Raw genomic sequence first — 24,394 nt, 5'->3', positions numbered from 1 at the left:
TCCTCTCCCACTCCCACTGCTTGTGTTCCCTCTCTCACTGGCTGTCTCTCTGTTAAATAAATATCTTTAAAAAAAAAAAAAAAAGGAAGGTGCTGTGACCACCACCCTCCTTAAAAAAAAAAAAAAAAGAATGGTTACACAAACCTGCACTCTTGCACTGGCAATTTTGAGTCAACTAGACTACAAAAGAATGCAAACCAATGGAGCAGAACACCTCCTCTTCAAAGCTGTTCCCACTGGCAGGGCAGTTGGTTTCCACCAGTTCTTGGTACCCTATTGCTAAATTATAGTAATGGCTGATGAAGCATGTGTAAAAAAAATGTATTAATTTTAAAAAGTGTATTAGTTATGGTGACAAATGTTAACAATGTAAAATATTACCCATGACAAAAACAACGGGGGGGGGGAGGCCATGACAAAACTGAATTTTTGGATTCAGTTTAAGTAAAAATCACAAAAGCAAGTCATTTCCTTCTTGGTTAGAGATTGGTGAACTTTTTCCATAAAGAGCCAGACAGTAAATATTTTAGGCTTGTGGGCCATGTAGTCTAGTTGCAATGACTCCACTCTGCAAGTAAATCTAGAAAAGTTAATTCTGAGACTTTTCAGCTAATCTGGGATACCTTTTAGAATAAAGAAAAAACCAAAACCTCATATAAATAAATTTTATTGAAATCATTTCCAGCATACTTGGTAGCATTACTAACCTCTAATACCAGTGCTACTAATAATCATAGCTAACACTTACATTGGACTCAGGCTGTAAGATTTGTCAAAAAAAGGTAGCATTTTTGGCAAAAAAAGCATATCTGCCACGTTTTTTATAAAATTCCTTAAAGAGCCATTTACTCCAATTAGGAAATGTACAACAGGAATTGCAGTTTTAATTTTTAAGGGGAAGAACTGAGCAAAAAGAGGGAGTCATAATATTAATAGGAAGAGGAAGATGTGGTGAAAATACATCTCTTTATAACAGATCATCTTAAAAGCTGGTTTCTGGCAAAATCATATCTTATTGTTATTAATGATGGGAAGAATTAGCCAAGAACAAAACAAAAGGACCCAAAGAATAAGGGAAGCCAGTCCTCAAAAAAGATTACCAAGACTACATTATTAGAGGACCTATTTGGGCCTATAAAGCGGCCATCATTTTTACACTGTGAAATGAAAACAATCCTTGTACCCATTGTGTCTATCCACTTGTAGCAACATGACGAGGTTTCCATAGAAACAACATTCTGCTCATCTAATGGCCCACCTCTTTCAAAAAGCAGTCAGTAAATTGTCAGTAATATCATTTTAACAGAGATTTTACCGGTAATAAAGAAGTTAAAGCAGAAATCTGTCCTCAAAAATATAGTTTACTAGAGATGAGACAAATACAAATGAAATAAAAAGATATATACTGTTTCTTCCTTTTTCAAAGAATATTGAGCACTAAAACAAGTGGAACAAGGGAACAGAGTCATGCAAATCAACAGTTCCTGGAGGAAACTCCTGTACCCAGGAGAATCAAGTACTCCTAATCTTTTGTCTCTTTACCCAGTAAAAGTAACAGTTATCTCCAAGGAAGACGGTAAGGATTGACACATGAATATGGAAAACAGAATTTCCAGATTCGGAAAGCCACATTTCAGCGCAAATTACTCTACAATACTCCCTATCTCCTACAATACCTTTAGAGAAATGGTACTGGAGAGTGATTTTGCTGATTTTGTAAATAATTTTCCCCAGTCATGTTGAAAAACAATTTTATTGAGTTATAATTTACATACTATATAATTCACTCGCTTTGTGTACAATTCAATGATTTTTAGTATATTTACAGAGTTGCGTAACTGTCACCACAGGTTTAGAGAATTTAAGTGTTCGGCAACTAACTGAAAAAATGGGTTCTGTGACTTCAACCCTATTTTTTCCTCAAGTAAATATTTCCAGGGTAAAATACAGTGCTGACACTAGTATATAGTTTACCAGATTGAATCGAAAACATTTAAAAGTTGAGGAAGTAACTTTTTATAAACAGCAACAACAGTGTTGAAAATATGGCAACTTCTGAGATTAAGCTGGTACAATGCAGACTCCATAAATCAGCTAGCTGTGGGAACAATCCCTAAAACTGCCAGTGAATGAGTAACCGAGGAAGGAGTTGACAAACACTCTGAACCCCTAATTCAGATGAGGATGTAATCTCGGGAGGCAAATGGGAAGTGGTTGGAAATCAGAAATCTAATCGATTGTCCAGTATGCTGCTTAGACAAGGTTTATGTGAAGATCAGCCTACGGAAAGAGAATTGCCAGGGCTCATTCGGTTGAGCGTCTGACTCTTGATCTTATCTCAGCTCCTGATCTCAGGGTCCTGAGTTCGGGCCCTGTATTGGGGTCCGTGCTGGATGTCGAGCCTACTTTGAAAAAGAAAAAAAAAAAAAAAGAATTGCCAATCTTTACACAGTATCATTATCCTGGAAACAGACACACAAAATCCAGGGCAGTATGAATTTTCCTGTCTTGGAAGAGGTATACTCAGGTCTCACCATTGTCTGAACGAGATCTCTCAAAACAATTTGCCTCATTTTGCTTGAATTCCTCATTTACTAAGCAACTGCCTGATTTGTTTTCCAGACCTGCGAAGAGTTATCCTGGTGTGTACAATCGGAGCATCCTGTCACCAAAAATGAATCTGCTCCCCCTACTCCCCACCACCCAACAAATAAACAAATGGTTTGGTTTACCTGCTGTCTTGTTTTTTTTTATTCTTGTGGACTAAAATATGTTAATCAACTCTGGGATACTGATATTAAGACCACACCCTCAGGGCACCTGGGTGGCTCAATCTGATTAAGCTTCTGACTCTTGGTTTCGGCTCAGGTCGTGATCTCAGGATCCTGAGATCAAGCCCTGCGGTGGGCTCCGTGCTCAGCCGGGATTCTGCTTGAGATTCTTTCTCTCCTCCCTCTGCCCCTCACCCCTGCGCTCATGCTCTTTCTCTCAAATAAATAAATCTTAAAAAAAAATAAAAATCACACCCTTAACTCTAATAGTCACCAAACTAATGTTATCCTGGGAGACCTTGATAAACAGCCATTCAGATTTTTCCTGCTACATCCTGACTTCATCATGGACCCCAGAATCTATAATTTGGTTACATTCAAATACAGTAAGTCAACAGAGGAACAAGAATGTCTTATTCACTCCATATTAAATTCTACTTGTATTCCTCTGAACTGAACATCAGAAGTGACTGCATGAAATTAGACAAGAATAAATCAAAGCAAATTCACAATTTTCTTATTTTTCTGGAACAAAAATGCCTTGAAATTAAAAGCACTTATGTTTAAATCACTTCAGTTATCATTACTTAACATTAATCAACAGATGAGCCTAAATAATTCTAAGTGGATGGATAAAATAACAGAAAATGTGCTCACTAAATAACTATTCAATACATGATATGCATGCAATTTTTAAAAAACTATCTTTTCTGCTACTAACTGAACAGGACAGTGCTAGAAACTGAATAAATTTGTTGAAATGTGTCTTTTTTGGCCAGCTTCTCATTTTAAAAATTATCAGGTTCTTTTTTTTATTAAAAGCTCAGTTTCAAAAATATTGAAGGATAATCAATGAAGGATGGTCTAAAAGACAGTCTGTCCTTCCCTCTAAAATTTTCAGAGGTTCTCTTCCCTTTGGGAATCTACAGACCCCTTTAAGAATCTGATTAAAATTTCAAATCCTCTTTGCAGAAAAAGAACATGCACATATATGCATAATTTTGGAAACCATCACAGAAAGTTCAAGGACTACCAAAGATCCTCTATGAATCTGTTCAGGATCAAATTGAATTTGTATTTTGGGATCACTCAGAGACATTTGTAAAATGCACTCAATCAACTTTTAGAACTAAGAAGACATGGCCTTCTCCTAAATAAGCTATTTATTTTTCAATCTCAAAGGCACTTAGGATTTTGAAGATACTTGTGTTCCCTTCTTTTCTACGACTTCTGGGATGACTGGAGTCAAATTTGCAGTCCGTCTTTAGTAACTGACCAGGCAATTACTGCAGGCATTTTGTATAGTAACCTTACCCATGACTTCATCTTAATTCCTCCCCCCTTATTTTCCCATTTCCCCTGAGTTCTTAGTCCAGTTTTAATAATGTTTTAGAGTATCTCTGCCTCACATCCTTGGGGACTGTTATAAACAAACACATAATCTGAAAAAAATCCTCACACTCAGGGTGCAGATGTTTTAGCATATTTATGACTGCAGCGTTTTCTTAAAAATTGAATCCATTACTAATATTTTAAAATCCCAACATCTCACATAAAAATCCAGATTTCAGATGTCGCTGGAAAAAATGTAACAAATTCTTATCTCCCTGGACCAGCGTGCAAGTGGGATCAGTCCTAAGCAGCAGCTGTAGTCTCCAGGGGTCACAGTTCTCACACATCCATTTTGCTCGTCTACATATTACCTGAAAGGGCAGGGAATGAGTTCAGAAAGAGGAACAGACTTCAGGATTCTGCAAACACACACGCTTTTTCTTGATCGTTGAAAGGGTTGGATACATAACAGGCGCAATAAGCTCTTCAAACCTTCACTGGACCTCTCCTCTGCACTAGGCCTAGCGGTAGGCGATTAAAGAGAAGCTGAGGTCTGAGTCCTGGTTGACTGGTCAGGGCTCAAACCACCGCACTCGATCAAGGTGTGCTTAACTGAGCTAAACAAAGTTAAGTTTTGAACCGACGGTGGAACGGTACTTAGTGTAGAGTATTTACTAAGGATTCTAAACTGGGTTGCTCTAAATCAGACACTTGTCTAAGCAAACCACGGCCTGTGCTGAGGAGAAAGGGCAGGAAGACAAAGTTACGCCTTGGCTCGGCATTGAAGCACCAGAAGCGGAGCTCCCAAACCAGCCGCACTCTCCAAGGATGTTCGCGTTTCCGGAGCAACCGCCAGGTCCCTCCCCCCTTAGCTCCGCCCCCAGCAGTCTTTCCCGCCAAAGGCCGTTAACGCCGCAGAGCATTGTGGGACAAGGCTCAAGGCTAGGTTTCACCCAATGCTTTCAAGGCGCAGACTCGTTTTAAGAGACTCATTCTTGGAAAAACTATCTTTTAAGACTCGTCAGGGACTAGTAACCCCTTTAACGAGGAATCTGTGATTAATTTTTACCAAACGGCCGGTCACTTCACCTGCAAACCACTCCGCAAATAGGGGACGCGAGGAACTTTTTTCTCCCTTCGCGCGGAGGGTGACGTCGCGCATGCGTGAGCGTACCTTTCGCAGCTCCCGTTACGCTCTTGCGCGTGCGTACTGAGGTCGAATAGCTGCTTCCTCCCGCTTCTCTTCCTCCCTCCCCCCATATCCGTGCGCCGAGCTGATAAAGGCGCCATTTTGGAGGGGCCGCGGGAGACGTGGTGTCGCTGCGGGCTCGCTCTGCCGTGCGCTAGGCTTGGTGGGAAGGCCTGTTCTCGAGTCCGCGCTTTTCGTCGCCGCCATGTCGGGAGGTGGTGTGATTCGTGGCCCGGCAGGGAACAACGATTGCCGCATCTACGTGGGTAACTTACCTCCAGACATCCGAACCAAGGACATTGAGGACGTGTTCTACAAATACGGTGCTATCCGCGACATCGATCTCAAGAATCGCCGCGGAGGACCGCCCTTCGCCTTCGTTGAGTTCGAGGACCCTCGGTGAGGCGGTCCGGGGCTTGCCGCCTTGAGGCAATAAGTTGGAGTAGTTGGGGAAGGCCTTGATACAGAGAATGGGGAGGTGGGCTGTTAGGTTGGGGGTAAGACGATATCGCCCATGCAGGAGCCGAGTAAGGAGCCGAGTCGCTATGGCTTCTCTGGTGGCTGGGCCCACGGACGTCGCCAGAGCGGACTCTCCGTCTCGGAGCGGGAAACTGAGGCGCCGAGGGCTGGTGTAGTGGTCGGGAGGCTGGCGTGCTTCTGGGTGGGGGAGGGGCCATTCCTATTATGCAGCGCATGTGGGCTCTTCCACGCTGGGTGCGCATGTGCGGGGGCCGCTAGTTCCTGACTGAGTTAGCTGCCCCTCCCGGGTCTTATTCTTACACCTTTTGCTTTCTATGATCACGCAGAGACGCGGAAGACGCGGTGTATGGTCGCGACGGCTATGATTACGATGGATATCGTCTGCGGGTGGAGTTTCCTCGAAGCGGCCGTGGTACAGGCCGAGGCGGCGGCGGGGGTGGAGGTGGCGGGGCTCCCCGAGGCCGCTATGGTCCTCCATCCAGGCGTTCTGAAAACAGAGTGGTTGTCTCCGGTGAGTTTCTTTTTCGTGAGGGTTGTTGAGAAGGGACAGGAACCACTTTTAAGTTTTTCCTTGAGTGACAAGTTTTGACAAATGCAAGTTTTTGTGGTAGGTCTTAAGTTTCTTGGGTGAATTTAGTAAACAAGGATTACTGTAGTGGAGGTGTACCAATATACTACTTATTTAACTTACCATTAGGTTGGATATGAAAATCTTTACTTTACAGATAATTTTGGACTTTGGATTCCAGAATTTTAATAAACGACCGTCTACCTAGAATTTTGAATCTAATCATTTATTTTAAAGTAGTCTTTGTTCTAGTGTAAATTTTAAGTTTAATGTGAAATTTAGATTGATTGGTATTGAAAAAAATACTTTTTTAGGACTGCCTCCAAGTGGAAGCTGGCAGGATTTAAAGGATCACATGCGTGAAGCAGGTGATGTATGTTATGCTGATGTTTACCGAGATGGCACTGGTGTCGTGGAGTTTGTACGGAAAGAAGATATGACCTATGCAGTTCGAAAACTGGATAACACTAAGTTTAGATCTCATGAGGTAGGTTTTACACTTATTCTTTTCTTTGGCCAGAATTGGATACAGTGGTCTTAACAGTGGAATTTGAAGGTAAGATTCAGGCAAGGGTGTCCAAGTAAAGTACCAGATTCCTGGTTTTAGTTACATTGTATTCGTTCAGCATGCCTGAAGACAGATGAAAGCTTAGATCTTTCAATCGAAAGTTCTGTCTATTCAATAGGGAGAAACTGCCTACATCCGGGTTAAAGTTGATGGGCCCAGAAGTCCAAGTTATGGAAGATCCCGATCTCGAAGCCGTAGTCGTAGCAGAAGCCGTAGCAGAAGCAACAGCAGGAGTCGCAGTTACTCCCCAAGGAGAAGCAGAGGATCACCACGCTATTCTCCCCGTCATAGCAGATCTCGCTCTCGTACATAAGATGATTGGTGACACTTTTTGTAGAACCCATGTTGTATACAGTTTTCCTTTACTCAGTACAATCTTTTCATTTTTTAATTCAAACTGTTTTGTTCAGAATGGGCTAAAGTGTTGAATTGCATTCTTGTGTAATATCCCCCTGCTCCTAACATCTACATTCCCCTCATGTCTGATAAATTGTATTTTAAGTGATGTCATAGACAGGATTGTTTAAATTTAGTTAACTCTCCATGCTCTTCAGACTGTGATATTGTGTAAATGTCTATTCTGCTCTGGTTTGTGTGAACTGGGATGTTGGGGGTGTTTGTGGTTATCTTACCTGGGGAAGTTCTTATGTTTATCTTGCTTTTCATGTGTCTTTCTGTAGACATATCTGAAGAGATGGATTAAGAATGCTTTGGATTAAGGATTGTGGAGCACATTTCAATCATTTTAGGATTGTCAAAAGGAGGATTGAGGAGGATCAGATCAATAATGGAGGCAATGGTATGACTCCAAGTGCTATTGTCACAGATGAAATTGGCAGTATTGACCTTATACTAAAAGGCAAGGGTTAAAAGTGATTATGTATATATATATATATATATACACGTCTACCTTAAAACACTTGCAAACATCTTATGCAGTTATCTTTAGCTACAATTGCTTTGCTCTTTAAACCTTGGCAATTGTGGCAAAATTACATTGCCCATTTTGTAACAATTTATTTGCTCCCTTCCCCCCTTTTTTGTTTTAATAGGGACTAATGTGGGAAGAACTGGCTAATTTGTCACAGTGCTTAGTTACAACTGTTAATGTGTGACCTGCTGTTGGTGTACATGTTGGGTACAGGGTGTCTTTAATTCCAACCAGATAGAGTATAATATCAATACTGCTAAATCTGCATGTCCTCTGTGTGACTGATATAGCGTTGCTATTTCATTTTTTTAAGACAAAATGAAAGCAAAATAGAGAATTCCAATGTATTGGTGTAGATAATCTAGTTGGGAATACTTTTAAGTCTCACCTTTCCCTTTAAACTAATATTCATAATTGACTCATGTTTAAAACTTTAATTTACAAATTAAATTGCAGATGGGAGCATTAGGTTTAGTTTAGACTTAGGGTGGGTAGCAGTACCAGTAAACTTCTCAACTACATAACTTTTTGCAACCACAAAACCTGTAATACGCTGTACAGTAACAAGTGTTGGCATTATCAGTTGAACTGTAAATATAAAATGCTTCTTCCAATTAGTCTCTATGATGATTAAGTTTCTAAAATTTATCTGAACACCATTCAGAAACTTGTTTTGGGGAATTTGATAGTTATTGATGTACATCTGTTAAACTGATGACAGACATAACTCATCATTCCCCAGAAACCTTTTTTGATTACAGTATCTAACATTTTGCCTCCTCTTTTTTGGTTTTGCTGGTTATAAAGGTTTGGATTGGAGAGGGCTCACTGGATCCCAATCCTTGGAGCTGGATCATTGGATTCAAATCATAATGTGGATAGGATAGGGAGGATGAATTACAAGGATTCATGGAGCGGGATCAGATTACCAGGAACATAGGAGTGGATTCCTGCCCCAACCAAACCGCATTCGTGTGGATTTTTTTTTTTTTTATTCAACTTAATTGGCTATTCCAAAGATTTTTTTTTTTCCTATTTTTGACGATTGGAGCCCTTAAGATGCACGATGGAATTGTGTTTTGCATTTTTTGGTAAAAGGAGCAAAGCGAGGACCTGGAGATAATACGCTGGAGCAATCTCCTTGGAAGGATTCAGCACGAGTAGATGGTAAACATTTAAAGGGGAAAGGGGGGGTTTGTTTAAAATAGTAAATCAGTAAGTCACTTCTAAATTTAAAGAACAAAATTGGAGTTGAAGAATAAGTAGGTTTCCAATTGGCTATTGCCGTTTTTCTTTGAAAAAAATAAACATTTTTTAAAAAAACTATGCATGGTTGTCCTTTTTCCTCTTCATGTAAAATTTTAACTGGGTGACTATAGTTTATCAGTTAATACTTGGATAAGATTCTGTTATGTGTTAGTAAATTGAAGGTTCTTGAAAGGTAATTTTTAATAAATGGAATTAGCCATCTCTTACTGTTAATTATGAAAGTCTTTTGGGGGAGATAAGAATAAGGCAGTTGTGTATATAATACAGTAAATGGGGGATGATCTAGTTTCTGAAAGAAAGTTTTCCCATAGTTTGGTAAAAATGATTAAATTTATAGATGTGTATTTTTTGGTGATCATTTAGACAACAGGCTTTTGTGCAGAATTGGGTAGTGACTAGTTAATGTTAACTTGGGGATAGCCTTTGAGATTTTCAAGCTTTTCTCAAAAATTGGTAAGTATTGAATGTTAAATTCAGCACAGATTAGAATTCTTAACACAAATTACATTTTTTTCTGAAATGTGAGTAATACACTAGAATTTCAACTGCTTATTTATTGTTATGGACTTTCTTTAGAATTTTGCCTTGCAAACCCTTCTCGACCATAAGATTATTCTGTATCTAAAACATCCCAAAGCAGTGATTTATATCTTAGTCTCCTAGTTCTTGTATCTTTTTATTTGATAGCCCCTTGGTGCTAAATTTTCAATGAGTTGGGGGAGGAGATTTTTACGTAAAATCCCTAATCTTTTTCTTTTGATTTCCTCATAGCTAGTCAAAACCATCAAAACATTTTTTTCTGCACCCAAAAGAAATAACTAAATCTTAACATTTCCCTTGGATGCTAATCAGAGTTGGAAGGTGAATTTAAGGCCACTATGCAGGTGACATAATTTGAAACCTAGGAAAAACTAGACATAATCTTGGTAATAGAAGAAATGGGCCCCAATAGATTTGCATAAGGGCACCCAACCAGAACATTTAGATGAACCTTGTGGAATATAAGGAGGAAGAGAAGGGACATTAAGTTCAAAACTAAGATTCCACTTGTAAGTAAAGAGCTTGGTTTAGATTAAGGAAGTTACTAGTTTTTATTCAAGAATTCAAAATACAACGTTAAAGATTTTTACTATTCAAAGCTGTTAAATGTATAGAATATAAGTATTTTTAAACAACTAATTTTGGAAAGGTTAATATGAGCTAGACTTAACGCCTTTGTTCATTGAATGTGTTGGCAACCAGACCAAGATGAAAATTGCCTTCACTGAAGATTGAACGCATTTAAATTAAGTTGAAAGCTGTGTTTTATTAAAAACTTAAGTAGTCCCAGTCTCAGAATTGAAGTGAGATAGAAAATACTGTCTGATAACAGGCTGGCTGAGGACTTGGCTGCATATTTATAGAAGGTAGGTGGTCCCTGGACCAGACAGCTAAAAGCTGTGAGGGCAGATAAGAGACTTTGTTTTTCAGTCTTAGAAAATGAACCCTAAACTTCTACCCATTTTGGCAACTGTTAAAGTTGCACTGCTTTGGAACTAAAAAAGTAGCCCTGAATTGTTCCCCTTTGCTCTCCCTATTTATGTCCCTTTAGAATAATAGTGTAGGGAGCCTATAATTAGTTTGTTATTTTCTAACCAAGGAAAAACTTTAAGAAGCAATTATTTTTCATAGCGTCAGATTGAATAACCCACCTTGCTGTTCAGCCCACATCCTTCTGGAAAAAAAAGGTAAGAAACCCATTTTCTGATTCCTAATTGTTTGGGATCTGAATTTTATTTTAAAAAATTTGTTTAATAATTTTTTTAAATACTGTATGAACAGATTTTCTTTGTTAAAAATGTTTCCCCCCTAAGTTTTATACCTTCATAAATTGAGTGCTCCTGTGTCCACTTTAGTGTTTAAGTTCAGTATGATTCTAGAATTTCAGCTTTCTCAGTTTTACCTTTGAAACCTCTTGCTCATTAGGACTGATGTGTGGTTTTTTTTTTCAAGTTTTCTGTGTAGATGAATTTCTTACGTGTCTTTTCACTTTGTATATGAAGTTGTACTGAAATTACAAATTAAGTTTTATGTATGTATTTACCATAAATAGTATTAAAAAGAAAGAGGCTATTAGGCTGAAGTTCTGTTGTAACATAACCAGTCTTCGGTTTCATTTAGTTCATTTAGTTTCATCCCAGTATAAAGAGTGCAAAGGCAGAAAACCGGTTCACAATCTCTTATCCAAAAAATTCTGAAAACAGAATTTGTTGTTGAATGTGAAACCTGACCAGAATTGATGCCTTCATTTTACACTTAACTGGGACTACACGGTCTTCTGCAGAAATACTGAGCTTTTATTACGCAGTTGCCATAGGCTTTGCTGGGGGTGTTACATGATACAGAGTCTATATATATACACGCCATACTTCATTACATAAAGTGTGAATGGCTCTGAATTGCAAATACACCTGCCGCCTTGAGTTTGGATAAGAGATTAGAGAACTCGAGTAGAATAGAGGGCTAAAGCTTCATGTTAAGTGTGGATCCTTTCTTAATGGAGATCTAAGTTTGCCGTCTTTTCAGGCTGAAGCAGCCGCGAGAAAAAAGGTATGACCCACATTTTTTTATATTCTGTTGCTATAGTGGACTCATAATTGTATTCCACTGAAGGAAATATTCTGCCATCCTAGTATATGCAGTGGTATATTCTTTGGGGATAATTTGTTTTCAGTATGGGAATATTGATCAATATCCTATAGGAGAAGCTAGAATTGGCATGAAGTGATGAGATTATAAGGGAACATATGTTCATTTTGATCGTCTCTTGAATAAATAGGAATCCTGGCAAAAATTTGGTTTAAATAGAGGCCCAAGAAGTTGCAGTATACTTAAACCAGCACTCCTGTGATTGAGGACTTTGGGGATGCATCTTGATAACTTCAAAAGCTGTATGTAAAGGTGGTTGTGATTTTGTAGGAATCAAGGAACTTTTCTATTAAAAAAAAATCACTTGGTGCTTCTGTAGTACCCCCCCCCCAAAATAAATTGAATACATTAGTCTTCTCATGTAGAAGTTAATTTAGGCAGAAATAACCTCATAGTAAACATTTTAAGTTCCTTTTGCTGGGTTATTTGGGAGAGAAAACTTAACGCATGCCTTTGCATAAGGAGTTGCTGTTTTAGGTAGGTGTACAGAACAACAGATAGATGAAACAATACTTAAGATCTTGAGTTAAGCAGATTCTGGGTGTTTGTCTTTATCTCTTAAGTACAAAGGAGTTAACATTGAACCAAGTCAAAAAATTTCTTAACTCCTGTTACCTTGTGACTGAGAACTATTATCAGCTATTGATAGAACTATCAGTATGAAAGTAGTAGAAATTGAGAGCCTCTCTAGAATGCTAGCCTCTTCACCAAATACGAGCAAAACAACTTAAAGAGATGCCAAATGTCTAGTAAAAGTTTTGGGTTTTTTTGGTTTTTTTTTTTTTACAATTCTGTTCTACTCCCCCTATTGGAGTAAATGCTAGGGAAAACCATGTAGCCACTAGAGGGAGCTATTATACAGAATGAACCAGGAAAGTATCCCTACTGCGAAGAATCCCTAAAGCAAGGTGGAAACCGACTATCTTAATGCTATCAACTCCAAAGTTAGGTGGGGTTTTGGGGGTGGGTAAGTTTTCTCCCTGTAACTTGACCTCTGCCTTCTCATCTGTTGAGTAAGGATCCTTTTGGGTCTTGAACAGAGCTTTATTAGTACTAAACCTCTAAAGAAGAAAAGTAGATTCAGGGACTTAAGAGAGAATGCTGTAAACGTGAATCTGTTTGTTTTTCTGCCTCCCCGCTACACCTAGAGGTACAGATAAGTAAGGCCAGAAGTGTAAGAATTGGGTACAGGAGTAGATGTGCTGAAAATAGCAATCTAGGCACAAAATTGATCTCAGGAAAAACGAATATGTTTTCAGAGATCTTTGTCTTTTTTTTTTTTTTAATGGTATGAAACATTTCTGGAATCTTCTCAGCATTACGGAAATAATGAGTGTTTGTGTCTTAAAACCCTGCTTATTCATAAAGTTGACTTTATATTTTTATTTTCTAGGCCTGGCTTAACTAGGCAGAGTATCTTGTGATCAGAAGGTCCATACACATATTTCTCTTGCCATGTTTACTTAATGCCATTTTATATTAAGACAGCTGAAAATTTCGGGGAATTAACACTTTAACATTCGTCATTCCCATCATCCCCTTCCCTATAACCTTAAATTGCAAAAAATGTAAAGGACCCAAACTTAACCTCCTATTTAAATTCACTGAAAATACTATTCAAATTTCTTAGGCCCACTTGATCTTAGTCAAGAAAATGGTATGGGAGCACTCTCCTTAAAACAATGCTAGAAACTTGTCTGCTTTGAAGAATAAGATGCTAAAAGCAAAAGTATTTTTCCAGGAGAGAAGAAAATCAAGTTTACACAGTAGAGCTTTTGTCTGCCTGCTTGACATTTTCTGTGGCAAATGAGCCACAGAAGGTGGTTGCTGACTAGTAGGCTTGGTGCAAGTTGGATTGAGAATGCTCTAGATTGGTTATTTCCTATCCTTAATCCTAGGAATGTTAGCTATGAGGTCTCCTTAATTTAACTTGTGAAGAGACACTCTAAAACCAAAATTCTACGTTTGAAAATCCAGCATTCCCTTTGTAAAAGAAAAGGCTAAACTTGGAGATTGTAAAGTGCCAGAGGCATGGCAGAATTGTGTCCTGGGGTGCTGAGTATTAGGGGAGCCTTAACACACAAAGTTTGGGATAAGCTTTCAAATTGCAGCAATGATTAAGGTTTAAAACAGGAACAGACTGCTGCATCCGTTAAGCAAAAGATAACCTACAGCCTTTAAATACGACTTCAAAGTCCTGGGCTGAATCTCTTCTGCCCCCAAAGTGGTTGGCTTAGAAATGTGACTTAATACCATCTACTGTATGGTCCATGAATGCCAAGTGTGGTTAGAAATTCATTAGTATCTTGACCCCAAACCCCAACTGTCCACCAGCTACTGTTTCTAGGGTAATTTTTTTTTTTTTTATGAAAAATGTGTCCTCTCACTTTCTACTATAGTTATTTGAAACCTCAATGCTTGGAGGTTATTCTTAGAAATACGGCAGCTGAGCCCTTTGGTAACTTAGCCCCTAGCCTATACCTCTGTAGTCTCATCTCTAGCCCTCCCCGATATACTCCATATCCCAGGACTGGGCCTTCTCCAGCATTTCTTGTATTTGGTCCTACTGTTTCTTCCTCCTGCAGTGCTTGCTTTCTGCTCATTTAGAGAGGTGTAACTTTGGGTAGTACCTCAGAAATTACCTCCTGGAAACTTAATACCCATCATATGGGCAGAATCATTCCCTTGTGTGTGGACACAGACTTGTGTATTTTACTCTAGTGTCGCTATGTCACCTAGCTTGCTTGCACTATCCAGCCATCTACTTAAACTTTCTTGCATCATGGATTTTTATTTTCTGAGGAACCAAGACGGTGTCTGGCACAATAGTCACTTAAGTCGCTTAAAAGAAAATGCATTATTGGTTCTTCCTCTGTTTCCACAGAGTATTGCTACTGTATTTTAAAACTGCCATTCTGCCTTGATTATCAGTGATCTGTTTATGTATCTGTCTTTTCTAACAGGTCGTAACCTTTCTTCCTCCCCCTTCCAGGTACATAGCACAAAATAGCTATGCACTGAATAGACACTCAAGATAATTACTCAATTGCTTTGGAAGAGAAATCTAGAAATTTGAATTATTTCCCGTTCTGAGTATCTTGAATAAGTAACCAGTAAATATAGGTCTAAATCTCTTTTGTGTCTAAGTTGGGTATAAATCTTTAATATTTATTGTGTAGTAGTAGAAGCTAAATATTTGTATGTAACATTAAAATATCATTTTCCATTCTGTGACCTCCTGGAGTGTTTCTAGTTATTTTTGGAGACTTTTTTTTTTTAAGAAATTTAAATTATAAATCAAGAGTGACATCCACATTTTAAGATGTGAAATGTTTAATTACCAGTACAGCAAGCACACTACAACAAAGAAAACTAAAAATGGGTCCTTTGTCCTCTAAAACTAGGCACTAAACTTACACCAAGGTCATAGTTCAGTTCTATGACTTTCTTTGTAACCAGTTCTTAGCCACACTACCATTGTATCTACGACTTGAACTATAGTTTTGTTTAATTGCCACATTAAATTGCTGTTTAGTTTTGTGTTCCATCTGCATTTGCCACACCAGCATACTTAATCTGTGCACCCAGATTCATTACTAAAGTGTTTTAGCTGGTTTCATGGACTCCAGTCTCTATCCTGGCCATCAAGTCTGATCTTCCTAAAACATCATGTCAACTCCCCTAATACAAATCAACAGTGGGTTATAGTCTACCTTTCCAATTTATCACTATTCTCAATTACATCTTCCCTTGGTCTACTAAATACTGACCAATGCTTGTTCTTGCTTTTGTGTGTAGACATTTTTCTTTCCCTCCTCCCACTTAGCAGTCACCCTGAAGCTTCAAATCCTGGTCATCCTCAGGATGAGGATGTAACTTCTAAGCCCATATAATAGCTCTCTTTGTGATGCATTTAATTTCACAATCTTTTATTACTGTTGAAAGTTTTCTGTAAATTTTTCCTACCCAATGAGGTTTCTGTAGTATTTGTATCTCCCATTCAGCCAAATGCAGCGCTGTCAGTTAATAAATGTTAAGAGATGGAAAGAACTTTTACTCCTTAAAAGCAACTCAGTAGAACCCGGTTTCCCAAACTTGGGTAACTGGCTGGATTATTGGAGAAAACAATTCTAATCTTATTACTCCATCAAATAATTCCTCCTCAGATGTGATGCTAGGAAATTCAAATTTAAATGCTAGTCTAAGGGCGCCTGAGTGGCTCAGTGTGGTTGAGTGGTTGGGCATCCTTGGTTTCAGCTCAGGTAATGATTTCTGGGTTGTGAGGTCGGGCTCTGTGCTCAGCCCAGAATCTGCTTGGGATTCTTTCCCCCTCCCTCCCCCCCCCCCTCCTTTCAAATAAATAAATGCTAGCATAAGCCAATTATGGGAGAGGTAAATGTCCCAAAGATCAGTCTTGCAAAGTCAAGAAGAAAGTTGGTCTTTTGCAAGCTGTGCACACTTTTGAGTATTGATCAAGAGTTGGTGCTATTGTCTTTCTAAGAGTAGAGTGGTCCCTCTTGCAGCTTCCTCTTGGGTCTCCTTTTTACATCATTCTTAAGCATGATTCTTAACAGAAGAAGCCTCAATTACTTCCAAACCTAGTGGTCATACCTCAATAAGAATTCCTGCAGATTTGGGGATTGGATTGTTCTGGTTCTTCATTAGTTATCCATAAAGGCATTCATAGGTGAAGATTATATAGAGTTTAGAAAAGGGGTAGTGTATATCCTTGGTTTGGGAGTCAACGTGACTCCAGGACTCTAACCCTGCTTACTTAAATAATTACTCAAAGCCAAGAGACTCAACAAACCCCCCACATACATATTCTACGAGCATCCTCATTTCTTTTGCCTCTAATTCTTCCACCCCTTCATGATCAGCTAAAGACTTAAAACATTCTTGGACTAATTGCACTATATTTCTGCTTTGCTTTTCTTCATGGTTATATAATGTCATGTATAGTGTATGCACTTGCATGTTGTATAGTTGTTCCGTGTATATGTGTTTTGCTTCCCCTGGGTACATGGTAAACTCTGAGAGCAAGCACTGTGTTAACGTTTTGACACTTATTCCAAGATGCCTGGTATGCTAATGCACACCTTAATGTTTATGAATATGTTCATGAAGTCCTGGGCAGGTGCATTGCAAAGCTGAGATAAAGTAGCATGGTCCTCCAAACACAGTGGGCTTATTTCCAAAGTAGTGGCTTCAAGGGTTCATGCCCTTGCTACCTTTTTTAATGGAAACTTTTAAGGGAAAACTGCAAGGGCATAAGACAGCCTTATTCTCAAGGAAAGTAATAGCTAACTGTTCTTGAGGTTCTTTGTTTCATTTTAATGCTCAACTGGTATTAGCCTCATTTTGCAGTTTGAGGAAATAGGTTCAAAGATGTGGAAGCGACAGGCCCAGAACTTGAATCCTTGTGACAAATTTATTTTACTACCACTTTTTTAGAAAGCCAGTCTGCCTTTTCCAGTGGGGTTGCCTTTTCCAGTGGGGTGGTTCTATAGCAAGTTAAGTCTTTGACTCTAAAGTGACCATCACCTGTAATATCCACCTGATGCCACCAGGGTGTCCCATGGTGCTATCTTTGATTGTGTTCTTACCTGGGTTGCTGGGGGCTGTTCTGAAGCAGGAGTTAATTTAGCCTCAATGCCTAAGGCCCAGAGCTCAGCAGCAAGAAATTGGGGTGCTTAGCTCCTTGACTTTCTAGTATGGAGTGCCGAGCCAGCATCAGAGATGCCCTTGCCCTTTTTTAACCCCTGCTAGTCAGTCTGCCCTCACAGGACAGCATAGAAAAGACCCCACGGATGGGTCAGTGTCTACAAACGTGCATTTGTGCTGGTAGCTGAGTATACACTTATACAAATGTATACTAGTAGATCCATGACAGAAAGTTGAATTGCTTTATTTACCACTCTAGGTAGAGGAATTTTAAAAGACAATGTGTGGTGACTTCCCACTTTACAGTTTGCAGTAAAAATCTGCATTACACTTAGTCCCAAGTATACAACCTCTTAGGCATGCGTTTTGATACTCGGTCATCCTACATGATAATCTGTGGTGTCAAAACTGTCAAGGTGGGAACTAATGAATACTAAATAATACTATTTAGTATTAAAGGGTGCAAATACCCTCTTAAAAATTTTTTTCTTCCAGTGCTCTTTAAGCACTTAGTACAAATGTCTAGTCTTACAATTCTCAAGTTTTGATTTCTTTACTGGAAGAGATCCCTAGAGTATCCCCAGTGATGAGTACAGTTCTAGGCATTTAATGTATGTACTTAATAAATGCTTGTATACTGAAATAGCAAAGCCTCCGTAATAGTTATGGGATAGTTATACACATGAGCCATTTCTCTAAGGAAGAGAGTCTACATTAGGGATAGGGAGGTCTTTGATTTGTCTTTAAAATGATTAGAATCCATTGTGAACTGGGAAAGTAGTCCCTGGGGTGTCCTGGCTGGCCTTTCAAAATCTGAAATATGTTATTCTGGGTTGGAATTAGCACTGCCTGAATTTTACTTTACCCATGCAATATCTAAGACTGGGTGTTCACCAGGGCTCTAAGAGCCACCAGGATAGACTTGCCAAATTAGAGTGTATGTTACTGATGGGAGATGTTGGATTGGTGGTGCCATTTTCCCTTTCTGCTTCCTGCCTACCCAGGTGTGTTTCCCTTCCTAAATGCCTGTGGTTTTCAGGAAATTGTTGGAATAAATCCTAAACCTACCTTTGGTAGCTCAGCATCCTTTTCAGTTTCCTCATCTCTTCAGTGAGGGCTAATCACAGATTATAGTGCCAACTTAGACCCTTCCATGTGCTTTGCTTGAGAGATTAGAGTAACTGAGCTCAATTAAACTATGAAACATACAGGTGCTTCCTCAGCCTTCGTGAGTTTTGCTGAGTGTACTGCATAGGGGACTGGATGAATTACTGTAGGAATAAAGGTTATCAGTTCCAATGTCCCTGCGAAGCATCACTAAGGGATTTTTTTCATCCCATACTATGAATCTAGTTCTAATAGTTTGGTCTGAAGATGCTCTTCCGTATATGAAGAGTACGTGTATTCTGCCTTTGCTATCTAAAGTGCAAACTACTGAAAGGCAGAAATAATGTGTATCCTAACCCTCAGAATACCTGTTTCTGGGATTACCTTATACTTGAAGCTCAGGAAGCATTTTCACTGGTTTGGATTGACTACCTGCCATCTGCTCTCCTGAGTATTCACTGCTGAATGACAGGGGAAAGAAAGTGAAAGGAAAGGTGCAGTGGGGAGAGGAAGCTGGAAAAATAAGAGGAAACAGCTGGCAGCTGAGGGGGGCTACTTATGTAAGGTCAGTAAAACAAAAAGCAGAGGACAGGGTCAGGCTTTGGGGATAGAGGGCTAATTTACTTCTGTTAACTCGTTGAGGAGAGCCTCGTATGCTTTGTTTAAAAGACTACAGTTAACTTCAGAAGAAAAATCTAGATTCTCTGAATCTGACCCATCTACCCTGTTGACCATAGTAAATCGTTCAACAAGTCAAAATTGACACTGTCCTCTAGGAATTCTGGTCTTTGTTCTTCTAACAAAAAGCCTCCTGCCGCTGCTCAAGCAGTCAAGGGTGCGATGTTTCCAGTAGTGTTTGTGGATAGCTGGTAAGCTTGATGTTTTATTCACAGCTTAAGGGGTAAATACTGAGTACAGCTGTTGTCCCTATGTTGAGCTTTAACAAACAGCTTGCCAGGTTCCTGCACCTGCTTTGATACCTGCATCCTGTGACTGAACTTTAGGCAGCATCTAGTTCAGAGACTTCTCAGGGTCAACAAACATTCCCTCCTCTGAAGCCTTAGCCAGATTTTATGTGGTTCTGGCCTTGTGTTGCCGTCTTTTGGCATTGCTTTCTAGAACAGAGCAGCCTTCCTAAAACTTGGTCTAGCTAGTCTTATGATGTCTTATCTGTGTCTTCAGTCATCACTGCTCACTTCCCTCACAAAGGGAATATAATGCATCAGTTCCTCAACACCTGTTTCATTATTCCCTGTTCCTTTCTTACCAGGAATGGAGGTATCCTCAGCAGAACATCAGACTGACCCGATGAGGCTTTTTCTTAATTCTAGGCCCATGAAAGGGAGAGAAGGACTAATGAAAGAAGGAACCATAAAATCCGCATGTACTAATATGCTAACTCTTCAGAGATTTTGAGAAAATCCTTCCTGAACTCTGGACTACCCCAAATCCAGTGTGAAGAAATTACTAAAGAGGTATATCGGGTTTGGGTAAAGAATATTCACTTGATTGATGTTTTTGCTCTGCGCCTACTCTTAACAACATTTGGATGGGCACGAATAAGTAGCAAAGTTGCAAATGAATACTTTCTCTGACAATGCAGATGGGTAGCACAGTGCTGTTCAGTGTCATTACATCATCCTTTCAACCAGAGGAATGCGCTTGGGGTGGAGGCTAAAGCCACTGAAAAGAGGTTTATCTCTGTACCGGAATAACTGTTCATGTAAGGATTTAATTTATGTTTTTGAATTTAGCATGATGTTGTAACTGAGCGAAACTTAGTCTGGTTCAGACCCACCAAGTTTGTGTGACTTGTTAGGTATCAACTTTTTTTTTCAAGCTTGGCCATACCCTGAGCTCGGGGCATCTGAGGGCAGGGAGGAACAGGTGGCCAAAGGAGAAATGTTGGTGCCTGAGAGTATGTTTTCCAGTTGTATTGAATTTCTTACTTGGTGTATTTTTGACCTGTCTTAGTTTCTTTCCTTCTTCTGTCCTGTGCTGTTTTGCTTGCTATTTGTTAGATGTCCTCCGTAAGCCATTCGGGAGTTGTAAAATGGAAGTGAGCATTTCCACTCAAATGCTTTGTGGATGGAACTGATAGGTTTAGCATTGATTTCTGGTAGCTTCTTTCTGGAAGAGTTAAAGTGATAAATGTGTTTCCATGGCTTTGGACTCCCGTTTTTGACACCTTGGGTATGTGACCCTTCTTAGAAACAGTGTTTTAGGGGTGCCTGGGTGGCTCAGTTGGTTGGTTAAAAGAGGGAGAGAGAAAGAAAAGAAGGAAAAAAGTAAAAAAAAAAAACAGAAAAAAGGAAGAATAGTGTTTTAGAACCCTCAACTATCAGTTGAACTAAATGCCTACCAGGAAAATGGGTAGATTTGCTTCCTGTACTTCTGTTCTCTGTGACTGTCCAGCTGTCAAGGAACTTAAATAGTTATTCAGAAAAAAAATTCTCCATTGTTTCCCCTTCCTCACCTTACCAGTTAAAGCAGAAATAACTAGTGATGACACTTTAGGTGGTAGAATTGAAACACAAACCCAACATCTGACCACATGGGCCACAGGCGATTGGTTTAAGCCCTTAGTGTGGTTATGAAGTTGGGGTGGACTGCAGGGGGGTGGGGAGATGACTTCTGCTTTCCTCTCAGAAGCTTTGCTGGGTGGTGGTGTTTTTGTTTTGATTGGGGGGGTTGGGAGGTGTTCCTTTTGGTAAAATGTGCTTTCTTTCCTCCTCGATTGCATTGAGGCTGGTAATGAAGGGTAACATTTCTCTCTTGTCAGTTTTGGGTTTTTTTCTTTGTTTGGTGGGGTTTTTTTGTTTTTTGTTTTTTTTGGTACTTGCAAATATTGCATTCTTGGTTTTTACTAGTAGATTTGTTCATTGTCAGTTCTAGCTTTTTTGCATGAAGAATTAGTCCATTAACTTGCCAGATATGAAGCCTCTTCTAACTTTGAAGTAGATCTTCCCTGCTGAAATTTTTGGATTTGATTTGTTTTCAATTTGTTGAGGAGTCTTAACTTGGGGACAGGTAATTGACAACAGCAGAGATGTTTTCTATCCCTAGGATTCTAAATCTAATTATAATCCTTAATGTACTCAGATTTTAAAATCCTCTCCAAAATAGGAAGGAAATATCCTGTTACTTTCTAACATTTGCTAAAACTTGCCTTTGAAGAGCTGATCTTTTTTTTTTTTTAAGTATTTATTTAAGTAATCTCTACACACAACGTGGGGCTTGAACTCACGACCCCAAGATTAAGAGTTGCATGCTCCTCGACTGAGTCTGCGAGACACACATAGAAAAGCTGATCTCAACAGGCATTGTCCTTTGTCTTCTGTTATTAGCCTTTTGGCCACTTACCTTAGGGCTCTTTGGAGGGGGGGGTGGCCTTGGTGGCTCAGACGGTTGTTTGATTCTTGGTGTCTGCTTGGGTCATGGTCTTCAGGTCTTGGGATAGAGCCCCACTGGCTCCCTGCTCAGGGGGGAGTGTGCTCAGGATTCTCCCTCTCCCATCCTTCTCCCCACACTGGGTGGGGCCCCTGTGCACGGTCACTTTCTAAATATTAAAAAAAAAAGGGGGGGTGAGGTATAGTAAAAGCCTGTTACTTTGAGAGAGAGGAGTAATTAACTGGCTCAGTTATGTACCATTTCCAGCCCCAACGTTAATCTAGAACCACTAAATAGCACCAATAAAAATACTTATTTAGCACTGTTATATTACAGGAAATGTTCTAAGCATTTTATATATATTACTCATTTAGTTCGCAAGTCACCTCTGAGATAGGTACTTATTTTGTCTTCATTTTCCAGATGAAGAAATGAGACCCTGAAATGTTAAGTGACAGGTTATACAAGCTGGGGCAGAGGAGATGGGAAAGAGGAACCTGAACAAGATGGGGAGGGGATCTGAGTTTTATTTGGGTGGATATAGGCACACTTTTCTTTTTTCTTAGGCAACAAATTTTCAGTTATTATATCTGAAGGTAACACCATTGATTCAACCACTGAAAGTTGTTTACAATAATCAGGATGAATTTACTGTCTTTAGACATCCCTAGTCTTTTGACTGGGCCCCAGTATGGTCTATGGAAGCTGGCTTGAAGAGGGGCTCATTTGTTTGTAGTTAAGGATATTGTCTGTCCTAAGGGTAGAAATGCCCCTTCTAAGGATGGAGTCTTTGATCTTACTAGTTTCATTATATTCCTCAAAACATTTGGAGCTGATTGTTTTTGAGTAGTTGGTCCAAACTTTTGGATATTTTCCCAGTGGAAAGTATCCTAAGGTTTAAATTTTCATCTGAATTTAAAAAGTTAATAAATTTTCTTTTTAAGGGAGAGTTTGGGGAACAATCAGGAATTCTGTTTTCCTCTCATGGCTAGAGATAAAATTAGCCGTTTTCCTCAAGAAAAGTGATACTTCTGAATCCCATTTCTTCAGTAATGAGAACTGAACTGTTTTCACTTGACCTCTACTTCCTGTTAGTGGGAAAACCCCTCTCCAGAGGTGCTGGGAGAAAGATTGCTGGAGAAGGTTTTCTAGATCCCAGAGTAAGAAGTTCAAGAGAGTCCAGCAATATTGTCAGTAGAATAATGGTCTTCATGAGTACTAGTTTTCATTATCCTTAAGCTACATTTTCTACACAATATGAAAGGCTGCAAAGTAGGAGAGGCTAAACTGGGGAGGAAGAAAACTTCGTGGATGAATTATATAGACCTTGAAGTGAATGTGCAAGAAGCAGAAACTTGGATTCACTGAATGAAAATGAAAGAATAGGCAGTGTCCAAGGTCAGAACAGAAATGCTTTAGTTTATGTAGTTAATTCCCTTAGATTTACATCTTAGTTCACTCCTTATCTTGCATGTGCATGTAAACCTGAAACATTTTTTCTCCCCAAAAGAGGAATGGACATTTTTATAGGAGACCTAGGGGCCACTTTAGCAGCTTAGCTGAGGGATGTGTGAGAAACTGTTCATCATTTTCTGTCCCCTCCTGTCTTAGGCTGACCTGTTCCGTGATGTGCTACCTGCTTCTGCTACTGATCCATCCTGCAGAACTTCTCATTCATCCCCAAGGCCTCCAAGCAATGTCCAATAGGGAATCGACTCTAAAAGGAACCAGACCAACGTTTCCAGCCCTTTCATTCTGGTGACTGAGGGAAGGAAACAGTGGGAGGGGTTATACATGTGTAGTGGATGGACGGAAGGGAAACAGACTGTCATTACTCTATCTCTTTAGTTTCTTTTACGAATAGAATTCTGCAACCGTATTATTTCTGTTGTGTAAGTACAGGGGAAGTTCAAGATGGTCACCTTGATTAGAATGTGTCTGGAGAGGAATAAATGGAGTGTATGAGATAAGAGACAGTTGGTTATGAAAGATGTTGAAGTCTTGAAATAATCTGAGGAATTTTTTTAAACCAGAGTTTATAAAAATATCACTGATACAGCCTGCCCCCTCATTTCCCGCCACAGGAGACTTCTTGGACTGGAGACACTTGTTTAATAATAGCTTGTCTTTGATATACCCAGTAGCTACCTCTCTGTGAGGAAAGGCTAGCAAACGTTCAGGACATCATCATACAAAGTTCCAGTAGCAGTGACGCCTACACGGAAGACTTGGAACTGCAAACAGAGGCTGGGGTCACCTCAGTGACATCTGACGCCGTCCAACCACAAGTTCGATTTTTGTTTTGTGGGGTGAGGAAACAGACTGTACTAAAGGACTAAAATGATTTCTTGTCTATACTTTCTCGCTTGTTTTTATTTTTTAATTTTAATTTTTTTTTTTTTTTTTTTTTTTGGCGGGAGAGAGGGATGTTCGGGTA

General features: G+C 39.4%; 1 protein-coding gene and 1 long non-coding RNA gene across 17 annotated transcripts; one reads left to right on the top strand and one right to left on the bottom strand.

The window, feature by feature from the left end:
• Window positions 1–1,736: 1,736 nt before the first annotated feature.
• On the bottom strand, window positions 1,737–5,951 carry LOC130544699 (uncharacterized). Of its 3 annotated transcripts, none has more exons than XR_008961181.1 (2): window positions 5,278–5,951; window positions 1,737–4,474 (listed from the first exon to the last, which is right to left on the bottom strand). It is a non-coding gene; the product is annotated as an uncharacterized LOC130544699 (long non-coding RNA). The 3 variants fall into 3 exon arrangements; XR_008961182.1 differs by having other exon boundaries at window positions 5,193–5,294; XR_008961183.1 differs by lacking the exon at window positions 5,278–5,951 and adding an exon at window positions 5,173–5,266 and having other exon boundaries at window positions 3,284–4,474.
• On the top strand, window positions 5,498–24,314 carry SRSF1 (serine and arginine rich splicing factor 1). 14 transcript variants are annotated; one of them, XM_048223822.2, is made up of 9 exons: window positions 5,498–5,691; window positions 6,099–6,283; window positions 6,655–6,827; window positions 7,027–7,707; window positions 8,647–9,006; window positions 10,780–10,835; window positions 19,899–20,042; window positions 23,569–23,715; window positions 24,042–24,314. In XM_048223822.2, exons 1-4 carry the CDS (start codon window positions 5,498–5,500, stop codon window positions 7,219–7,221), a joined length of 747 nt encoding a protein of 248 aa, XP_048079779.1. In that variant the 3' UTR covers window positions 7,222–7,707; window positions 8,647–9,006; window positions 10,780–10,835; window positions 19,899–20,042; window positions 23,569–23,715; window positions 24,042–24,314. The 14 variants fall into 14 exon arrangements, with proteins under 14 accessions (XP_048079779.1, XP_048079776.1, XP_048079781.1 ...); XM_048223819.2 differs by having other exon boundaries at window positions 19,838–20,042; XM_048223824.2 differs by lacking the exon at window positions 19,899–20,042.
• Window positions 24,315–24,394: the final 80 nt, after the last annotated feature.

This window comes from Ursus arctos, unplaced genomic scaffold (assembly GCF_023065955.2).
Source record: "Ursus arctos isolate Adak ecotype North America unplaced genomic scaffold, UrsArc2.0 scaffold_24, whole genome shotgun sequence".
Taxonomy (NCBI): domain Eukaryota; kingdom Metazoa; phylum Chordata; class Mammalia; order Carnivora; family Ursidae; genus Ursus; species Ursus arctos.
The sequence above is the reverse complement of the archived record's forward strand: the minus strand, read 5'-3'. Positions and strand labels throughout refer to the sequence as shown.

Bases quoted from the DNA above. Each gene is read 5' to 3' on its own strand.
- SRSF1 (XM_048223824.2), top strand. From the start codon at position 5,498: ATGTCGGGAGGTGGTGTGATTCGTGGCCCGGCAGGGAACAACGATTGC. The intron at 5,692-6,098 runs GTGAGGCGGTCC...ATGATCACGCAG, and splicing joins GTTGAGTTCGAGGACCCTCG to AGACGCGGAAGACGCGGTGT. The intron at 6,284-6,654 runs GTGAGTTTCTTT...ATACTTTTTTAG, and splicing joins AAACAGAGTGGTTGTCTCCG to GACTGCCTCCAAGTGGAAGC.